This window comes from Lissotriton helveticus, chromosome 2_1, assembly GCF_964261635.1.
Source record: "Lissotriton helveticus chromosome 2_1, aLisHel1.1, whole genome shotgun sequence".
NCBI lineage: Eukaryota > Metazoa > Chordata > Amphibia > Caudata > Salamandridae > Lissotriton > Lissotriton helveticus.
Window position 1 is genome coordinate 1186488583 of NC_136059.1, and position 22629 is coordinate 1186511211.

The 22629-nt window shown below is 44.5% G+C and overlaps 1 protein-coding gene across 1 annotated transcript in view; it reads right to left on the reverse strand.

The window, feature by feature from the left end:
• Positions 1-21296, reverse strand: part of LOC144818538 (alcohol dehydrogenase 1-like) — a 346247-nt gene extending 324951 nt beyond the window's left edge. The window contains exon 1 of the mRNA XM_078676058.1: positions 21080-21296. Coding sequence (XP_078532184.1) covers positions 21080-21097 — 18 coding nt within the window. The 5' untranslated portion in view covers positions 21098-21296. The remainder of the gene's footprint in view (positions 1-21079) is intronic.
• Between the last annotated feature and the right edge of the window lie 1333 nt (positions 21297-22629).

The window sequence follows — 22629 nt, forward strand, 5'->3', positions numbered from 1 at the left end:
CCATGGGATTTCTTCAGGGTCCACTGGGAAGTGCACATCTCCTTCAAAACAGCAAAGGCGACTTTCCCGTTGACTTCTATTGTGTGCACAGCTGTGTTCCTACTCTGCACACAGCCTTTGTGGGGTTCCTGTGCACTTACCTTGGGTGGTACCTTGCTTTTTGACAGTTATTTTTTCAGACTGCCCATGCACTGTTTTTAGACTTGACACTTGGATAGCGCTGATTAAATATATTTTGTGTCCAAGTAGTCAATTTTAACATTTGCACGTTTTCTATTTTCACCCTTTTGCACTGCAAATCATCAGCACCACTTTCGGAAGTAACAAAGTTTTGGCTCTACCAATCACTGGGTTTGAACCAAGCTTAGTTTTACTTCTAGCACTTTTGGTTGCATTAGTTTTGCAACCAAGAAATAATGGCAGATGATGAGAATAGCCACTACGGTGGGCTGATGGGATTCTTTTCCTTCTGTTTTGTGAATAGATATTCTCTTTGACCCAGACACATTGGCCTTCTTGTCAATCCTTGTCTCTCTGTTCTTAGACCGGTAGTTTCTTTGTGTTTTTTCAGGTTCTAGAATGAGGATAGATACTGCCTGGCCTTTAAATATTAATCCCTAGGACCCTATGTGTAAAGAATTTGTTACATTTGGTACCTTGTGTCCCCAGCTCTTCTGAGTATCGTGGTCCAAGTCCCGACTTCGGTCACAGTTTGAATTCCACTTTCTTAGTATATTGTTTGGTCTCCCCTGGAGACCACTGTGTATTGTGCTTACTTACCTGTTTACAATTGAACTAATGTGTGTATTTGTGTTGATATCTCCAGATAGGAGATATGCCAATGTGTTAGTAAGTGTTGTATAATATATAAACTTATTTTTATGAATACTCTGTGTGGTTCTTTTTCATTTAATCTACACTATATGATTAGATCTGGAAATCAAGCTGCTTTACACTCCTTCTGGACTAAGCCTGAAGGCTGCTCTCCATAGCTACCACTCAGAGAGCTTTCAATAGTTGTCTAAGACGACAAAAATAACCATAAGGGTTGTCCACATTAGTGCAAGGTGCTTCACTTCAATATGTGTGCACGTATACTAAGCCAGCCTCCTACATTACCCTTGTGTAATCATATAACAGTACTGTGTGATCATATTCAGTTCAATTTAAAAACATGTTTTGGATGATTCCCAAAAGAAGAAAACTCTGACAGTCACATTACAGCATGCCCTCTTAAATTTGGAAAGAGAAGAATAGCCTTTCTATATCATGAGCCATATTATGAACATGTGAGCTAGCACATGGCAATGCTGTGTGCATGCTTTTATGAATTTGCACTGTCTAAAATGCAAACATTTAACTCAGATTGTGTCAATACACTAGGAAAAAGTGAACAGTATTTGCCTCTCACTGTTTCTGAGTTATGCTGTCTGCAGCTCACGTACTAACTTGAAGAAAATCAGAGTTAAATGTATTGCTTTAGATTCACATAAAGTCAAGCATTAAGTTATGGCCTGCACGAGCGAATATGTTCCTTTTTCACATTCATCGTGAAATTCAATGATAGCACGTTGAGAACCTGAATATATAAAACGTTTCAAGATTCACTCCAATTTTTCAAACATTGAATGTAATACTTCTCTTCAGTAGTGAAAGATTGTGAAAAATGCTCGTTTTGGATTAGAAATCAAAGAAGAAAACGCTGGAAGGTCATATAATATCTTTATTGTATATATTTGGCATTTTTGGTTGGGAAAAAAGATACGAATGATAGGCAATTGCAAAATGTCCTGAAACAAAAAAATCAATCATTTACAAAAACCAGACTAGACTGGCAAATTTCACATAAAATGCTGGCTTCGATTGCAATACTTCAAATATAAAAAAAATATAGAATTTTTATTCACCATCAATTAAATACATTTAGATAAATACATTTATGAGTACATGAGGATAAGGAGATTAAAGAAAAGGGAGATTAAAAACAAAGGGGCAGGTTTATATGCCCCTTCCGCCACTTTTGTGTCACTTTTCTCATGTTAAAGGTGATGCAAAAGTGATGCAAGGGGCTTGTAAATCTGACCCTAACAATTTATCCAAATGTCATGACGGACAGTAAAAATAGCATTCTTAAACTGTGATAAATGCACCAATAACCCTATATCATTTAGGCTAAGACTTTATCTTGCCTCGCTGTCCATTTTCCATTTATAAATGGGGGCCCAAATACGTTTCCCTGTTTGTTTAGGCCTCCGTCATTTCCTTTCGAATATCCCCTCTTCAAAGTAATAAATAGCTAACATCCGTGTAAGCCTCTGTCGCAAAGTGGGGGGACTGGGATCCAACCTGGCAGAAGATACACAAATTCTTGCTACTACCATGGCCATGAAGGCATACTCCTGACACTCCTTCTCTCCTGACTCCTAATAGCATTAAATCTTTTGTAAGGTTTATTACAACCCTCAAAGACTGCCTCAGAAAGTTTTCTATAGCCTTTTTTAAGGGTTCTAAGTTCGGACATGCAGCGAACATATGTACAGCACCAGCCTTGGCGCTGCGACAACGAGTGCAGAGGACTCCTTCTGTGCAACCCCATTGAGCAATCTTGGCTGCTGTATAGTATAGCGAGAAGATTGTCTTATAATGCGGTGCTTGTAGCCCGGCCGACCTCAGAATGGAGTGTCCCAGTTCAAGTGAATCAAAGAACTCGGCAACATCTATACCAAGCCTTTGCTGTAACTATTCACAGTGTTTCTCAAGATCATCTGACAGAAACCTTCTCAGCCCTCAATAAGTAGGAGTAATGGTACAACCCTCTGGATCCCTTATCACCTCCATTATGGGGACTTCTGAAAAGGTTTTCTCCATGATTGCGATACTTCAAATGCCAATCTGTGTATTTACGACTGTGATTTATGCTTTTAGTGCATTTATAATGCAAATCAAAGTATTTTTACAATTACAGAGAATAGACTCAACCACTTGAACATAAAAACATTTCTTGTTAGAGACTGAAGGAAGCCCTGTGATCCTCGGATTGCTATCTCTGGATCTAGACTCCTGAGAGACCGGTATGAAGATTGTGGCCTGGGTACATTTTGGAGAGGAAATATGAGATGGAAAATTGGTCTCAACAAAAGCAAATGTATCGTAAGAAGTTGAAGAGTGTGCAGAAGACTTGGAGTTTATGTATAGATTCAATGATTTTTGTTAGGAGTGGAAGCGAGTAGCAGAGGCAGGTTATTAAGGGTTCCAGGTGTGATCCACCTAACAGCTAGCAGAGATTAGATGGAAGAGCATGCATGAGAATGCAACAGGAGACCAGGGGCCACATGCACAACCATTTCCTTTTGTGTCGCAAAAGGAAATGTAATACTGTGTCTCAGACACATTTAGCGATTCCCAATGGGGTCGCAAATTACCTGCCTCATCAACAGTCATGAGGCAAGTCGCAATTTGTGGGCCATTTGGAATGAGCAATAAAACTGGGATGGTGGTCTGCTGGGAACAGCAGAACCCAATGTCTGTAATTGCTTTTTAAATAAAGCAACTTTTTAATTAAAATGCAGACCGTTTTCCTTAAAGGAAAACGGGATGCTTTTCAAAAACAAAATTGAAACGTTTGAAACGTTTCAATTTCATTTTTTATGAGTGGGCAGTGGCCCGTAGGACCACTGCCTGCTCTTAAAACACTTTTTCACCGCCAATCACACAGGGGAAGGGGTCCGCCGGGGAACCCTTCTCGTTTTTTAAGTGGCTTACCACCTACTAGACGGTAAAGTACGATTGTTTTGTGGCAACATTGCAGTCGCAAAACAATTGTACACCCCCCTGCTATGACCTATTAGGAAGGAACGCCATTGGCACACACCTTCCTAATAGCGACTCGCAAAATAGGGTTTGCGAGTCGGTAACAGGTTACCAACTCGCAAAATCGGGTTCATACCTACTATAACCCTTTTTAGAGGTTGCAGACAGCCCGAATCTCCGTTTGTAACAGCTAAAAACGGGCGTACATGTAGTACCTGAGTTACAAGGCTGGTATATAGCTGAGAGAGCATGTCTTTTGGTGCCACAGTGGAAATGAGGTAGTCAGCAACCTACAATCTACTTTAATCTCATCTAAGAAAAAAAGTCGACAACACTAACCAAGTGTACTCAGCAGAGCACAGTGGTATTTTCATTATGTTTCTATGTTACTAATTTAGAAGAACGCTATGGAGATCAAAATTAATAACTGTGCTTTAATTAACCCAAGAGAGATGCAAAGATAATGGGGCATATTAGCAAGGGGAAGTATCGCCGCTTTTTCGGCGAATTGTGCCGAGAAAGCGGCGATACTGCTAGAGCCCTATCCACAAAGGCATTTTAACGCCTGCCTCAAGCCCACTTTGCATGTCGGCGACAAACATCGCTAATGACATGCAAAGTGGGCGTTCCCACGTCCAACCACATGTAAAATGTGATTGGAGGTGGGAACACCCTATTACTAAGGCAGGCGTTGGGAGAGGCAGACCTGTTTATCGCAGGTCTCCCTACGCCTGCTCTGACCAGGTGTTAGGGCCTAGATAACATGGGAGTGTGGATCATAAAGCTGAATCCACCCCCCCATATTATCAATGCACACATTAGCGCATGAAAACAACGTTTGTTTTCATGCGCTAATGTGCCATATCGCCGACTATATCGCCGGATTTCATTTTGCCTACGTGATGCGCATTGATAATTGCGCGCTATCACGGCGAAAAAATCCGGCGATAGCCGGCGATATGAAGATGTGCGATGTGCGTTTTCTAACGCACTTCTAGGTAATATGCCCCAATGTTTTTTCTGTATGAGAAATAACTAAGTTCTTAAGGTGTCATGGATGGCCTAGTCTTGTTTCAAATGCATTTTCAAATGCTTATGAAGGGCTAGTTTATCTCTGCCTTATTTTCAATTTCTCTGCTATCCTCAAATGTGACCTTCGGTATTTAGTTAATTGTACAAAATTCAATAAGATTTACAGTCATGCTTTCACTGTATTTACTAAATGTTGTTCACTTTGAGTGTGTGATGTTCTTGAAGGAAGGAAAGCGCAATTGTATATATACAAATGAAGACCATTTCCCTTGGCTGAAAAGAGATGTTGTTTATATTTTGAATGTGGTTTTGTTTTCTTTTGTGGGCATAATGTAGTGTTATTCATAAATAGTAGAGCAAAGGTTGTATTCATGGGATATGTTTTCTATGTGTGTATTGGACAGTCCAATCAATCTTTTATGTGGAACTACTCTGACCGTATGATTTCTTTATTTAAAACATTTAAAAAGGATCAATTTGGAATGTGAGCCAGTGTATTTTACTAGTCCCCCTTAGAGAACAGACTCCACATTAGTCTGTTTATTAAATTATTCTTTGAGAATGTTTTATATTCCTCTCTAATGCCTTTGTTTGAGTTGTCCTCAAATGCTCTCTGGTTTATCATTTACTTTGTGATAGACTGTATTTCGTTGTGGCTATTAATTAGATGAGAGATCAGCTTCCACTGCCAGTTCTGATTCATGTTTTCGTTGCATTTTGTGAATTTTTAACTGAATTCAGTAAGATTTACAGTCATGCTTTCACTGTATTTACTAAATGTTTTGCACTATGAGTGTGTGATGTTCTTGAAGGAAGGAAAGCGCAATTGTATATATACAAATGAAGACCATTTCCCTTGGCTGAAAAGAGATGTTGTTTATATTTTGAATGTGGTTTTGTTTTCTTTTGTGGGCATAATGTAGTGTTATTCATAAATAGTAGAGCAAAGGTTGTATTCATGGGATATGTTTTCTATGTGTGTATTGGACAGTCCAATCAATCTTTTATGTGGAACTACTCTGACCGTATGATTTCTTTATTTAAAACATTTAAAAAGGATCAATTTGGAATGTGAGCCAGTGTATTTTACTAGTCCCCCTTAGAGAACAGACTCCACATTAGTCTGTTTATTAAATTATTCTTAGAGAATGTTTTATATTCCTCTCTCCTGCCTTTGTTTGAGTTGTCCTCAAATGCTCTCTGGTTTATCATTTACTTTGTACTGGACTGTATTTCGTTGTGGCTATTAATTCGATGAGAGATCAGCTTCCACTGCCAGTTCTGATTCATGTTTTCTTTGCATTTTGTGAATTTTTAACTGAATTAGCTGATCATATACTTTTTGCATTTGTAATGATTCTTAAATTTGAATTGACCATCATGGTTTGAAATGTGAACCTTGTCTCATATGGATTTTCCTGTTTGGATTTTCCTATGTGGATTCTCTGGGTTTCCATGAAATTTTGTATTTGTGCTTAGGGCTCTCGACTTTTAAGATTCACACATAGCCCAGTCCATCAATATGCCCATTTAATGCGAAAAAATGCTGATAGGAGTAAGGCTTCTTGAATGCATATTCTAACATACAAACAGAAGGTTCATAATGAATTTATTGGGCCCTGGAGGCAACTCAGAAATTTTCAACAGAGAAGCAGGGTATTGAGCTACCAAGGATAGCAGACGCAACTGAATGTTATAGTCAAAACTTGACTTGTACATCTAAAATAATTAAGGCAGAACCCTTGTGTATTTACTGTGCCTAACAACGTCCCTTGTCTTTCATGAGAGTATATGCCTAAATGCCAAGAGTTGAAGGGGTTGTGATGAGGTCCGAACAGTGACAGAAAGTTCTACTTGTAATTTTGTTGTTTCATTGTATCTATGTGAGTCTTAATAGTTTGTCTCTCATGGCCCTTGTAGAAGCTATTTTCTGCTGTTTGGAGAAATCAAGTGCATGTGGGAGATCATGATAAGGTACATAGGAGGGCATGCTGAGGGATTTGGTGGTGCAGAGGGATGCGATGATTGCTCTGGTGTAAGAGGATCTATAGGGGTAATATGATAATGCTTAGAGGTATATATGTGGTATTCAGAACAGGAGTATGGTACTGAGTGTGTAGGAGAATGGTTCCTATGATGTTGAAGAGTGCTGCTCAGCATCAAGATGAAGACACCGATGGACAGTGTTTGGGTCAGGAGGATGGTGCTGATATGGTAAGAGAAGAGGGTCAGTTGTGATTCTTCATCATTTTCTTCAATGTGTAATCAAATTATTACTGTCTTCGGTGTGTATTCGAAACATAATTATAACATGCTATGATGGCACAGGTCACCCACTATTATCCAGGCATTACTTCTGAAGTTTGGTACCATTTTCATGGATTTCATTTTGCATTTCAACTGATGAACAATTCCATTGACATGGGGTTACTAGATTCATTTAAAACGTATTTTAAGGTACACCATTTCTTCTGTGAGGTTTAATGAAATCTGTGTGCATTTTTCATAATTCTAGTATACATCTGTCTATGACACTGTAGTATAAAGGTTTGTTTCCAATTGTGTATGTATTTTTGTTGTCAATGCCATGTTATGTAGTATATTGGTATAGCACAATTTAACCTTAAAGTATCTTAGCGATGTAGCGATAAGGAGCAGTCTCAGAACAGTCTAAACTATTTTTCAATTGTCTAAATGTGGGTCTTTAGTTTTTTTTTTAAAATGGGGATAGGAAGTAACAGGCTTTAAATCTGCTGGATGAGTGTTCCCTATCCTGGGTGCCAGAACTCAGATGGCATTGCTTCTAAACTTGTATTTTCTAAAACGAGTGTTACCTAGCAGGTTTGTAGAGATGAAAGCAGAGATTGTGAAGGGAGATGTTTCATTACTTTGGATTTAAGCAAGTTAGATGACGTGCAATAAAAGCATTAATGGACAAAACAAATGGTTTTAAAGGCCTCTTCAACACGGACAGTCAATGTATGTTTCAAAGTATAGGTTTGGCAAATGTAAAGTGAGGGATCAAAATAGACACCCTCCCTGTTGGATTTTCAATGGTCGAGAATCTGGTAATATTCCACTCCGAAGTACCCAGATAGAGCAAATTGCAGTAATCGATGCTAGATCCAATAGGGACTGCCACCTTCTATTGAGAGAAGAGGGAGAATTGGCTTCAGTCTATGGAGATAAAGAACAAGAAGCAAAAACTATACAGATCTGCATGTCTAGTTTGAGGTTTGAGTTTAACTTAACACCTGAGCTTTTAACATGCAAACTGGGTTCAGGAAAAGAGCTCAGTGATGAACACCCGAAGACAGACAAACGAATAGGTCATTGGGATCGTTCCCACCCCCACTACCTCTGTTGTATCCATATTGATTTTGAGCTCTGCTTAGGCATACATTTTTTACATGGCATAGACACATAGTTAATCAGCCTTGATTGGTGCAAGTGTCTATTGAGCAAAACAATGAGGTGAGTGTCATCAGCATAGGTATTACATTGACATCCAAATATTCTTAATAATTTTAAACATGGAAGGCTGTAGTTATTAAATAAGCAATGTGATATATTGGATCCTAACAGAACTCCTATATTGAATGAGACAAGAGACATATAATTTCTCCACATGAGTGTTTTGAATATATTATTTAGAAATGATGTGAGCCAGGCCAAGGCATTTCCTGCATGTCACAAGAAGCCAGTGATTATTATGTTGCTGTGAAAAATATATTGTGGTCAACCATGTCCAATGATGCATACAAATCGAGAAGAATCAAGGCACTGTGACATTACAGTTTGCAAACATTCAAAGTCATCTACAGCCACAATTGCCAGATTGCAAAACTGGTATAGTTGTTAGGATGGGTGGAGAAGCAGCTAAAAATAAAATCTGAATCAGAAAACGAGGAAGTGGAGGATTTCTAAATATTGCACTTTTAATCTTCTAATGCTTTGACAGTATTGCTTCTCTTTTGAATCAAAGGCTTTTTCAGTGAGTTAGTAACCTTGCACTAAAATGCATTTAAACTGTTTTTACCAGTGTGTATTGATGATGAATTATGCGACTATGTGTTTAATTATGGAGACCCTTGAAAAATTGTGATAATAACCATTATGTTAAGGTTATTTGTACTTTTAGGCACTTTGGAAGACTTTATTGTCTAAATAAAGTCTTTTTGTATTTGAATTTGAATCTACAGCCACAAACATGGAGGAGTCAGTGCTTCTGTAAATCTTACCATTTGCGTTGGAATAGTGTTCCAAGTAGGAGAACAGGTGAATTGTCAAAATCGTTTCTGGGACTTTGGTTACCACATGAAGAAGAGTAATTGTATGGTAGTGTATGGATCTTCAGGATCATGGTTAGATTTTTTCAAGAGAGGTCACATAATGCCTGTAAAAAGAGTACCATATCTTAATGAGGCATTGATAATGTTATATAGGGTGTGGCTGAGATCTTGGATACCCTTATAAAGCAATTTATTTGGGATCAGATCCTCTGGGATACCTGGTTTCCAGGATTCAATTACTGTAAGATGAAATAAGTGATAGAAGGCTATTTAAATTGCTCAAGAGATTGAGGAATTGCTAGTTCAACTACTGAGGAAGTTGAGTTTGTGATATTAACTATAACATTTCTGTCAGGTTTCATATTATTGGAGGATTGAGGATGATTTCCTAATATAATGTTAGTGATGCAGGTTGGCATTTCCATGAAAAAAGAGAGATCTTATTGCAGAATATTTTAATAGACATGGTGAATGGGATAGGATTAGGATTATTGGAAAACTCATTTATAGTTTTACAGCTTTCCTTTTGTTTACTATTTGCAGTAGGAAGGGGGTTCCAATAAAAATCCATGCCAGATGGTTGGACGGGCTTTTTATATTGCAGGAGTTCATTTTCATAGAATATGTTTTTACTAGAAGCAAAGTATTTCTTCTATATTTAATTTCTGTAAATGTTCTAGAATTGTTGGTGACGAGTAGTTGACCATGAGGAGATGGTGAGTAAAATACTTCCTTCAATGGTAAAAAATTTAGATTCCAAGTGCCTTCGACTGACCATCTACTTATGTTGCACCACTGCCTTCTTCATTCTGCTTTTGCCCTAATTAAGCAGTCAGCAGAATGATTACATGTGTCTGTCTAGCTTCTTTCTCTGTTCCATTGTCCTGTGCTAGGGGTAATCTGGCAAGCAGCAAAACAATCACCTGTTGCCCATGCCGATTACAAAATCGCCAGATCTGGGCAATTTCTTTCCTCAAGACTTTTTGGTTAGGAATTTAGTTTTCCTAACTCTACTCATTATTTCACTTTCTCTGGTTATACTTCATGTCACTTCTTGTGATGTCGCGTGTCTGAGGATGTCCTCTAGAGTGCAAGGTGTTTTCAAACATTGCAATGTCACTCTAGTGGGAGTCCTCTACTATTACAATTAGTTTCCTCTATTATGTATTTAGGGCCAGATGTAGGCAATTCTAATTTACCGACTCATAAATACCGAATTTTACCGAATCGGTATTTATGAATCGGTAAATTAGAAGGAGGCAGATGTAGGTAATTCTAAAATCTCAATTACTGAATCTGTAACATTCGGTATTTACCGATTCTGTAAATACAGAATCGGTATCTCCCATTGATTCCTATGGGCTTTGAAGCCCATAGGAATAAATGGTAAATACCGATTCTGTATTTACCGAATCGGTAAATACCGAATCCTACAAGGGTGCAGGGGGTGTCACTTTGACACCCTCTAGCACCCCTAGTACAGGCTTGTGTGCCATGTGGCACACATACCTGCCCTAAGGGCTTGTCTGTGTGTCACATGGCATAGGTGTACTGGCACAGATCTGCACGTACACAGGAAATCGGTATTTTACCACCCAATAGGATTGGGTGGTAAATACCGACTCCTAAAGCGCCTGTGGCACTCTTTGTAGTGCCACCTACATCTCATTTACCGAATCGTTAAATTTACCGATTCTGTAAATGAGATGCCCCCTACATGCCGAATCCAATATACCGGTCGGTAACGGTCGAAATCGGCCGTTACCGACCGGTAATAGGCCACCTACATCTGGCCCTTAGTTTCTTAACCACTGATGGGGATATGTATACAGGTAAGTGAAATGCTCAGTTAACAACAATCTGAAGTCCTTATGGTTGAATACATACTCATTAAAGCACCCAGCCACGCATGCACCTTTCTACATCTTTGAAACTCAATGAATCATCTACGCCATGCTCTCTGGGTTCATGTCGGTTTGTTTTTTGCCCTGTTTGCTGGTCTTAAATATGGAAGATATTTTGGAAGAGCTGCAAAAGTTACGTACTACTAGAGGCTGGCTAAATTATAATGTGGTTGCTTCATTTTTAGAAATGGCATTGCTGTTTGGCTGAGATATGCACCCAGGCCCGGCAGGAATCACCACTCTAGTCAGGGTAAGCTAGAAACACAATTACATAACGTGTGGTCACCCTCTGCTAGCTTGGCACAGACCAACGAGTCATATCTACAAAGGCACTTTGTAAAGTGTTTGTGCAACACACACACAGTAACTCAATGAATACACCACAAAAAAGATTTCAGAGAAATTGAGAATATTTATCTGAGCAAAAGGAGACCAAAATGACAAAAATCCAATAAGTAGATGTCAAGATATGAATTTTAAAATATTTCATCAAAAATAGCACTCGGAAGTCACTAGCGGTCAAAAGGGTACTTCAGGTCACAAGGGACTGGCACAAATTCAAAGTTCAGGTCCACCACGATCCACTGAAGGCTGGCTACAGGACCCAGAGAGGTCCTGCTAAAAAAATATCTCGGATGGAGCATTTTGTCGACGTTGAAAGACTACTGCTTCATTTTCGAGCTGTGCAAAGGGGGTCCTGCATTGTCATTGAGACCTGTTGGATTGAATGCAATGTAGTGTTGTCAAGCCGCGCAGGCTGTAGAACCACTATCGTCAGGCAGCCTCTGCATCGGCTTCAAGGGGCAATGAGGCGGAATTTCTCATGCAGTTGATGTTATGTGTCGGTGTTTGATTAAAACAGCTGCAGTACACACTTCTGAGGCCCAGAACTTGAAGGGGACACCACAGGCAAGGGCAGGACTCACAGAAGGCAGAGTCCTGGAGCACCAGCAGAAGTGTAGGAAGCCTTTTGTGTCTCTGAGACTTCAGAAACCAGGAGGCAAGCCAACAAGCCCTTGGAGATCACTTGGAGGTAAGGCAGGGTCCTTTCAGCAGAGTCAGGAGGCAGCTAGCAGCAGGACATCAAGCAGAAAAAGAGTGCTTCCAGAAAAGCAGTCCAGTTGAGTTTTTTAAGTAGCACAGCAGTCATTCTGACAGAGGTTCAGCTCAAAATCCAGAAGTGTCTGATTTCATGGGGTCAGAGATGCAGTACTTATACCCAGCACTGCCTTTGTGGTAGGGAGTGACTTCAAAGGAACTCTCTGAAGTGCACAAGGATCCCTTTTAACCTAGTCATGTCTGACACGCTAATCCTGGTGGGGTAAATTGCTGCTGGTGTGTGGACAGGACACTAACTATTGAAGTGTAAGTATCAGCCCCTCCCATTTGTCCCTGCCCAGGAAGATCCATCAGAATGCAGGTGAAAGCACATGAATGCTCAGAATGCAGATGAGCCTCACCTTCCTGTGAAATGCACAAATTGTAGCTGTCACGCAGTCCAGATGTGTATTGGAGACAGGCTGTCAGGTGCAAAGAGCAGTAAGTACAGAGAAATGTCCACTTTCTAAAAGTTCATTTCTAAAACAGTTATCTAAATCCGACTTCACCAGTAAGGAGGATTTATCATTACTATTCCAAACACCTCAACTAGGCTTCATTATGCGAGTAGGTTCCCCAATGATGAGGCATGCCACCTTTAGTGGTTGAGTGAAACCATTCTTTAAAGGGACGCCTGTCTGTTCTGGTGTTTATACATTCAGCCTAATTCTTCACTTTGAAGACCCAAGGGCTCTTGTGTGTTCTGTCAACCTTCATTATAGCCCCTTCTTTCTATGTGATAGAAAGTAAGCAAGGACAATAATGAAGAATTCATTGCCATCCGGCCCCTGGTTGCTTGACATAAAAAGAACTGGATCAAAGTCCTTTTATTTTTTTGTCTTTATGCAATCTACTTACTCTGCATGTGTTAGCACATTAAATTCAGACCTATTGGGTTTGCCAAAGCAATTTTCAGGTCGAATTAACAGGCAGCACAGTGGTCTGGTTGAAAAGAACCTATTGTGAGCTTTCCGAGAGCTTGCGAGGAGCCTACAGCGAGCCTACTGCTTACCATTGGTTGGCTTTATTGTCACTCTCACTTCTTTGACTTCTTATTCAATGGATTTCTGTGTTTCAATTTGTCAACTTTGTGTTGTTTCCTCCCCTAGAATCTAGCCACTTTACCATATCTCTAATTGGCTTCTCTATAACTTTTATTGGACTATGTTTTTCTTTTTGCTTAAGCACTCCAGAGCATGTGCTTTCAAGCTTTCCCCCTTGTGTGCCTCTCTACCCTGTACTCTGTATTGTTTTTGTCACCCCCTGAGCTCCATGTTGATCTCTGTCGTCCGTGTGCTTCTCACATTGTCCTGTGCTCATGTTCTTCTCTCGACTGTGTCTTTCTCTCCCCCCCACCTGAACTCATGTTGGTCTCTCTCACCTGGGTGCTTCTTTACCCTCCACACTCTGCATTGATCTTGCAAGCCTGTGTGCTTCTTTACCCCGACCCACACTCCTTTTGCTCTTTCTTGCTCATTTGCTTCTTTGCCGCCCCCCATTCGCCGTGTTGCTCTCTCTCACCCATGTGCTTCCCCCCTTTGTTGCTGTGTAGTTCTGTCATCTGCTTCCCCCTCCACCCTCCCTATTGGTTCCACATTAACTACCGACCTGCTGCTCAGTTGATTTAAAATGGATCGTTTGTGCTGGTTTTTACATTTACTGATCCGTCTGGGATTGGTTAATAAAAAGAAAAAGATGCATGCCCTTGTCTACAAAATGACATAGTTGTGTCATCTTGCCTCTTTCTTTTTTCTTTTTTTCCTTTGGCTGTGCTGCACAATATCATTGGCAAATAAATAAGTGCAGGAGATGAGACATGTTAGCTTTGTCAAAGCTGGTTTTGCATTCTCGACTTTCACACAAGTGGGCCTATGTATGAAAAAGTCATGCAGAGCACCAAGTCACCTTGCTGCATAGCACTGCATGACAAGGAAAGGGCAGGAATTTGCCGTATTTAAGGCAATAAATACGCCTTCCCAGAGCAGATTAAGGCAACGCAGTGGCTTCACTGCGTTGCCTTACTCCAGATTTATGGAGGTACACAGGGCCATCTAAAGTGGCCTTGCGTGACTTCATAAATCTAACTTAGGGTTTGCGTTGCTCTTGCAGCACATCGCGTGGTGCAAGAGGGATGCAAATTATCTTGTAAATAGGCCCCTCAGTTTAAGTGATTGAAGCTTTTAAAAACTACATTAACTTGCAAAGCATTGAAGTTCACAGGTTGTGTTCCACCCTGGTATTGGTTGAAAATGTGCTATTGTGAAAGGTAGGAGAAAATGCCTGTCCATGGTGGTGAGAAAAAAGGCAACAGCCATATCGAGCATGTCGTTATAAGAGTGTGAGATTCTCCTCTAGGAGAAATGTCAATTTTCATGGATGAGGATCAATCTATAAATAAAGGTTAAAATGATACCATAAAATAGTATTGTTTTGTATTTATACATTCTTTGTGTAAGAATTAAGATGCTTTTTGATCAAATAGCAGCTGGTGTATATTCCATATTAACATACAGACACCTGAGATGTCTCCCTGCTCCACCACAAAAGTATTTCCTAAATGTTTCACGTAAAGTACAAAACTAATAAAGACACCATGGGGAATATGTACAAGGACGTGGAAAAGAGAGGAGTTAGCGAGAGGAGTTAGCCTTCCTGGCATCAATCAATCAATCAATCAATCAATCAGTGGCACTTATAGAGCGCGCTACATACCCGTAGGGTCTCAAGGCGCTGGGGGGGGGGGGGTGCCGCTACTGCTACTGCTCGAACAGCCAGGTCTTCAGCTTCTTCCTGAAGGAGAGGTGGTCTTGGGTCAGGCGCAGGTCGGTCGGGAGGGAGTTCCAGGTCTTGGCGGCCAGGTAGGAGAAGGACCTTCCTCCCGTAGTCGCTCTTCGGATGCGGGGGACGGCGGCGAGGGCGTGGTTGGCTGATCGGAGGTGGCGTTTGGGAGCGTAGAAGTTGACTCGGCTGTTGAGGTAGCTCGGGCCTTGGTCGTGTAGGGCTTTGTGTGCGTGGGTGAGGAGGCGGAAGGTGATTCTTTTGTTGACGGGGAGCCAGTGAAGGTCTCTCAGATGTCCAGAGATGTGGCTGGTTCGTGGGATGTCGAGGATGAGTCTGGCTGAGGCGTTCTGGATCCGCTGGAGTCTCTTCTGGAGCTTGGCGGTGGTACCGGCGTAGAGGGCGTTGCCGTAGTCCAGTCGGCTGGTGACGAGGGCCTGGGTGACGGTCTTCCTGGTCTCGGTGGGGATCCACCAGAAGATCTTCCGTAGCATGCGTAGGATGTTGAAGCACGACGAGGAGACGGCGTTGACTTGCCTGGTCATGGAGAGGGAGGAGTCCAGGATGAAGCCCAGGTTTCGTGCATGGTCTGTCGGTTTGGGTGCGGTGCCCAGGGCGGGAGGCCACCAGGAGTCGTCCCAGGCGGAGGGTGAGGAGCCCAGGATGAGAACCTCCGTCTTGTCCGAGTTCAGCTTCAGGCGGCTGGTCGTCATCCACTCGGCTACCTCTTTCATCCCTTCGTGCAGGTTGGCTCTGGCGGCGGCGGGGTCGTGGGTCAGGGAGAGGATCAGCTGGGTGTCGTCGGCGTAGGAGATTATGCTGAGGTTGTGTTTGCGTACGATGGCCGCGAGGGGACTCATGTAGACGTTGAAGAGGGTGGGGCTCAGAGATGATCCTTGGGGGACGCCGCAGATGACGTCGGAGGCCTCTGACTTGTACGGTGGTAGGCGGACTCTCTGTGTTCTGCCGTCGAGGAAGGAGATGATCCATTCCAGCGCCTTGTCCTGGATTCCGATGTTGCCGAGGCGCCGTACTAGGGTGCGGTGGCAGACCGTGTCGAATGCCGCGGAGAGGTCTAGGAGGATGAGGGCCGCTGTTTCTCCATTGTCCATCAGGGCTCGGATGTCATCGGTGGCGGCGATGAGGGCGGTCTCGGTGCTGTGGTTGGCTCGGAAGCCGGACTGTGAGGGGTCGAGGGATCCGTTCGTCTCGAGGAAGGCGGCCATCTGTTTGTTGACGGTCTTCTCGATGACTTTGGCTGGAAACGGGAGGAGCGAGATGGGGCGGTAATTCTTGAGGTCGGTGGGGTCCGCTGTTGGTTTCTTGAGTAGAGCGCTGAGTTCGGCGTGTTTCCAGCTCTCCGGGAAGATGGTGGTGTCGAAGGATGTGTTGATGATGTCTCGCAGGTGGGGTGCGATGACGGCGTCGGCCTTGTTGAAGACGTGGTGAGGGCAGGGGTCGGTCGGTGAACCGGAGTGGATAGAGTTCATCGTGCGGATGGTGTCTTCGGTGCTGATCGGGGTCCAGGCGTGGAGGGTGGTGGTGGGGGGTGGTTGATCGGTCTTGGTGTGCGTTGGTTGGTTGTTGAAGCTGTTGTGTATGTCCGCGATCTTGTTGTGGAAGTATGACGCGAGGGAGTTGCAGAGGTCTTGCGATGGGGTGATGTCGTTGTTTCCTGCGCTGGGGTTGGAAAGCTCTTTCACGATGTTGAAGAGTTCCTTGCAGTTGTGTGCGTTGTTGTCCAACCGGTCCTTGAATGCTGTTTTCTTGGCGGCGCGGATCAGCTGGTGGTGTTTCCGGGTGGCAGTTTTGAAGGAGGTCCTGTTGTCCGGTGTCGGTTCCCTTTTCCAGACTTTCTCCAGAGCTCGGCAGTTCTTCTTGGAGCTCTTGAGTTCATTGGTGAACCATGGGGCCTTCTTGCTGCCGGGTCTGCTAGGCGGGGTCCTCAGTGGGGCGAGTTCGTCCGCGCAGTTGCTGATCCACGTCGTGAGGTTGTCGGCGGCCTGGCTGGGGTTCGCTGAGCTGGCAGGAGGGTGCTGGCTCAGGGAGGTGGCGAGCTGGTGTGCTGTGATCTTGTTCCAGCTTCTGCGGGCCGCCTGTTGCTGGTGGTGGTGAGTCGTCGTTCTCTTGAAGGTGAAGTGGACGCAGCTGTGGTCCGTCCATTGAAGCTCAGTGGCGTGGCTGAAGTCAATGTCTGTGCTGGACGAGAAGACTGCGTCGAGTGTGTGTCCGGCGAGATGGGTGGGGGTGGACACCAGTTGCTTGAGTCCCAGGTTGGCGAGGTTGTCGAGCAGGGTGCTGGTGTTGCGGTCGTTGTTGTTCTCCAGGTGGAAGTTGAGGTCCCCGAGGAGGATGTAGTCGGCGGAGGGGAGGGCGTGCGGGCTGACGAAGTCGGCGATGTCCTCGCTGAATTGCGTGCGTGGTCCCGGGGGTCGGTAGATCAGGGTGCCTCTGAGGGTGGTGTTCGGGTTGGTGTGGATCTGGAAATGCAGGTGTTCGGCGCTGGTCAGGGTGTTGTCGGTGCTGGTTGTGAGGCGGATGGTGCTCCTGTGGACGATGGCGATGCCTCCTCCCGTCTGGTTGGCGTTTCGGTCCCTCCGGACGATCTTGTAGCCCTCTGGGATAGCGATGGCGATGTCAGGAGCTGAGGAGGTGTTCATCCAGGTCTCCGTGAGGAAGGCAACGTCAGGGGCTGTGGCGTCTAGGAGGTTCCAGAGTTCGATGGCGTGTCTGTGGATGGAGCGGGTGTTGAGCAGGATGCACTTGAGGTGGGTGCTGCTGGAGTTCGACTTGGCTGGTGTTGGTGCGAGGCAGGTCCGGGTGCAGGAGAACTTGCAGGCGTGGCAGCTGAAAGGTCCGTGGGTACGTCGTGGTGTGGCTTGGTGGCACTCTGGGCGTCGGCCGGTGTTGAGTGCGCTGAGGGTGGCGGCTGAGTACGTCCTGCGGGTCGGTCGGGATCGTCGAGGTCCAGGGGTCCTGGCCCTGGGCGCGGTCCAGGCGCGGACGGGCGCAGACGGGCTTACCTTTGGCGCGCCTTCGGCGCACAATCGGCGCGCCCGCTGCGCGTCAACGCTGCGCGTTCGCACGGTCGCCATTTAAGGCGAAGTGCGCGGGTGGGCGGAGCAGCTGGGAGGCGGGAGCGGGGAGGGTTACAGAAGAGAAGAAAGGGTCGGGGACAAGCGGCGGTGGCGGGAAGGGAGGGCGGAGGGCGGCGGACAGCAAGGAAGGAGAGCCAGAAACACGGGTAAAAGGAGGATAAACAAAACAGGCACAAATCTGCGACGAAACAAGGGAAATAAGGGGAAAAATAACAAGTTACACGGAGTAAACTAAACAGGCACAACTATTAGACAAAACAAGGGAAAAAGGAAAAAAAGGAGATACACGAAGTTTTGGAAATACAGGCACAAATGCTTGACAAAACAAACCCTGCTGCGGAGGCAGCCGGCAACCGGCAAAACGAGGCAGTAGCGAGGCAGAGGGCGGGCAGGGGCACACGCAGCAGCTGGTGGCCGTGCGGCGCGGGGGTGTCCCACAAGGGGCATAACCCCTTCGAAGCACTCATCGGCCACCGGCCGTCCCGAGCACTACCTCCATAGTGCTCCGCACGTCTGTTGGCCGACGCGGCCAAGCTCACCCAATAAAACTGCCGCACCGCATCGGAATTGCCGCCGCGGTTAAGCGGCTAACGCTTCTCCCCTCCACTTCAGAAACGAAATGCAGGATGTGTCATATTTACAACATGACGCATCATATCTCAAGGAGTTACAGATACGTCAGTAATTCTGACGTATCTGTAGGTGCAAAAATGACGCATTGCTGGAGTGTGTCACAAAAGTGGCGCAACTCCATCAATGGGTCATTTCACATGGGCAAGTTCCATTCCAAATGTGACTGCATCAGTCTTACGCCTGCTGTGAGGCAGGCGTAAGGTATTGACGCATTTGCCTCCTAGAAATCTCATAGATTTCACTGCATCACTTCTACGAGGCTTACTTGCGTCAGAACACCCACCCTGCATACATTATACCTGGTGCAGGTATAATGTGGTGCAGGGGTTTGCAAAGTGACGCATCAACCTAGATGCGTCACTTTGTAAATATGATGCAACATGGTGCATTTTTTACCCTGCTAGTGCGTCACAAAAATTGATGCGGAAGCGGTGCAAAAGTGAAGAAAGGGCTCATAAATATGCCCCTAAGTTTAGCAACTGAGCGCCAACGCACCAGAGTGCAAAGGTGTCTGCGAGCAGGGGAGGATTGTTTATCTGTAGGAAGGTGTCCCTTCCGGCACATAAACAATCCTAGAAATGCCATCCTGTCACTTTCATGCATGCTACTTCATGCAATACACATACAAGAGACAAAAATGTTTTTAAAAGTTTGTTTATGTGCAGGAAGGGACACCTTCCTACACATAAACAAACAATGGCATTTTGCTTTTTCCATGTGTGCTGCACAAGGCAGCACTCATGGAAAAAGCAAAAACGTGGAGAAATAATGGCACATTAAGACCAGTTTTTGCCTGGTCTTAATTTTGGCGCTGCCTCCTATGTACGCCACCCTTGTACATAGGGGGCAAAATGAATGGGTGTTGCAGTGGAACGCAACACCCACTGACCACATTTTTCACGCTAATCATAGCGTGAAAAGGGGCCTAATGTACAAGGCAGCATTAAGCCACGTAAGGTACATACGGTGCAGGCCCTATCCCCACCACAACATCAATATAGGTGAGGTTGTGGTGGTGATAGAGGCTTGTACATATGCCCTCATGTAACTCGGTCATAGGCGAATACTGAGCCAAAGGACATAGGCATGGATAAGTAACATTCTGTGGTGAAATGGCTGTAAGGTAACCTTAGCATTACATACAACTGGCTAAACGATAGGAATCACATTTATAAATAAGTAACGCTATACAGCAAGCCACCTTGCCGCGCTCTTCTGCGCTACATGGAAAGAGCAGGAATGCACTGTGTTGAAAAGAATACAGCGCATTCCTGACCTTGCCCCTGCACTGGTGCCATTTTGGCTTACTAGCCCCAACGCAGGCACCCTTGCACCATCCTTAGTTTCATGCAGGATTGTTTTTTGTGCAGGAAGGTGCCCCTTCATGCACAAAAACAATCCTAAGAGGCATATTCCTCTTTTCACAAAGAAAGAGGGAGTAACGAGGAGAAATAAATATATTTTTTCTCGCTATTCCTCCCTGGGAAGGCGTATCTTTTTGGCGCATTCCCAGGTCTACAACTTTTGGTACATCTGGTAAGGAGTCAAAACCCATGTGAATTAGGTGGGAACACCCATGGAATGCCTTCGCATGCCAGAGTAATACAACGCATTTATTTGCACTGCGTTGCGTTATTTCTGATTTATGAAGCCACTCAGGGCCATTCAAGGTGGTCTTGCATGGCTTCGTAAATCGCAGTTTGGACTTGCGTAACGCTTTCACTATGTTTCCTGGTTCAAGCGCAATGCAACTACCTTCATAAATATGCCCCATGATCTTTATTGAAATAAACTGCATATAGAGATAGATAACAGTCAACACGCTTTGCAATATTTGACACAAACAATATTTTGCAGATTGGCACAAAATCATCACTTTTCCCGGGTCTACCAACCTTTTGGCATTGGCAGACAGACAGACATTACAGATAGATAGACTAATAGATAGAATAATTGTAGATTGGTAGGTGATTAAGCATGAAAATATAAACTCAATGTTGCAGTTCGGGAGAGATGATTTTTGGCACTGTTGGGGTACTGGAAAAGTAAGTAACTGTTTTTTCGCACTAAACTTTGAAACACCTGTAATGTCGCAAAGTCTATTTGCAAGTATTACATACATGTTTTATACAGGTGTTTTTTCCAGTATGACACGCAGAGGTGCCATTTGGTCGCCGACGGGCGTCTGCACATTCAAAAGCAAACTGTTGCGCTATAATTCAGTCATGCTTCTAAGAATGACAAGCAAGAATTGTGTGCTCAGGCAAAATCCAACAGGAGGTGAATAGCGAGCGCAAAGCTAATCACAGAAAAAGTGCCCAGAAGCCTAGCATGCCATATCAATTATTACAATCCATGGAATATGCACGTTCTCATTTTTCCTCACTACTTGCCGTGGTTAAATCATCTGTTCTACTCAAAATGTTTTACTTACTTTTCCAGAAGTTGCCATGTGTCCAGCCGCGGTGTGGTAAATCGTCGACTATCCGCAATCACTTCTTAGCACTCAAACTACAGAGCAGGCGTTTTCAATGAGTCTCTGGGTGCACACCAGCACTACAGACCAGGCGCGTGATTCATAAGCCCAGCCCTTTTCATGCCCACTTAAAGCTGAAGGGAAAGATGGATGTTTGTGTTCGAAGCTTTACCCACTGAAATGGAAAACAGCACACACAGCAAGCTTTATTAAATCAAGCAGCTCTAGTCCTGGCATGCTACTGCGTTGTTTAATTAGTTCATAACAGCACCGCCGCCCTTTGCCCAGAGAGCGCCCTGGGCGAAACCAAATTTGGCAGCCACTCACGTTCTTTCTCAATTTAGTGTCTGTATATGAAAAATAAATAATGGTAGGCAGTGGCGTAACATTAGGCCCGGGGTGGGTGGGGGTGGGGGATGGCCAACTCCAGGGGGCCACCTCCAGCACTGTGCACTTAGAGCGACCAATGGCCTGAGAGCTCCTGACTGAGGGCCCGGCCCCTACATGTACTTTACAGGGGGGAGGGGGGCTCAAGCTGATGGTAGGGATAGGGGAAGGTGAATGAGGAAGAAGGAAAGAGAGCCAGGAGTAAAACAGCTATCAGAATGCTGACTAGGACACCAACAGCCTCCAGAAACAGCCAAGTTGGATGAAGGCTTCAGACACCAGGTCCCGCTCCCCTCTAAAGGTCTTCCTCCTTGGCTTGGGCCCAGCTTGTACATGCTAAAGGCTGGCCATGATTACCAGCACATGCTACAGAAAGAAAAAGAACAAATAGTGGCGAGGTAGATGAGAATCGCAGCCCCTATACATCACTGCACACCAGCCCAAACCCTCATTCCACCAGTTACGTGGCGCCCTGTGCCTAAGAAATGTAGATGTTGGAGCACCTGATGGGTTTTTCGCACGGACTGCACTGCCCCCCCGATGCGCTCTCAATGTTACATGTGAGGAATTGCCACGGGGGAGCCCAGTTTGGTCCCGGAGGTCGATAAATGGAGTAAGTGCAGTATTTGAAAAGAGCTCGTCTAGGGTATGGAGGCCCACTTCATGCCATGGGGTAATAGCTGTCATCATGATGTGTGTGCGCCCTCTGGGTGTGCCAAGCAGTAGCAGCAAAGGGGGGTACAGCACTGATGTGTTGGTGAGACGCAAGCAACAACAGTGCCCCAAACAACAGTCGCATGGGTCGGAGGGGCGCACAATATAGTGAGTGAAAAAGGTGCAGCAAGTGCTCCACATTCCATAGAGGACACGTCAGTGTCGCTTTGTCATCGATGTAGCACTCAGCAAACCATCGTGGCACCCACTGCAGCTAGGCAGCTAGGAAGAAGTGCTCTAAATTGGGTGCCCACCATCTCGTTCCTATCTGTTGGCAGGTACGGTTTAGCCAGTGCCACACAGCGGTGGTTGCTATGCCAGATAAATTAACCAAGTATATGCTCAAGTGTGACAAAGAAGGATTTCTGTAGATACATTGGAATGTTGGCAAAGTAATATCACAACTG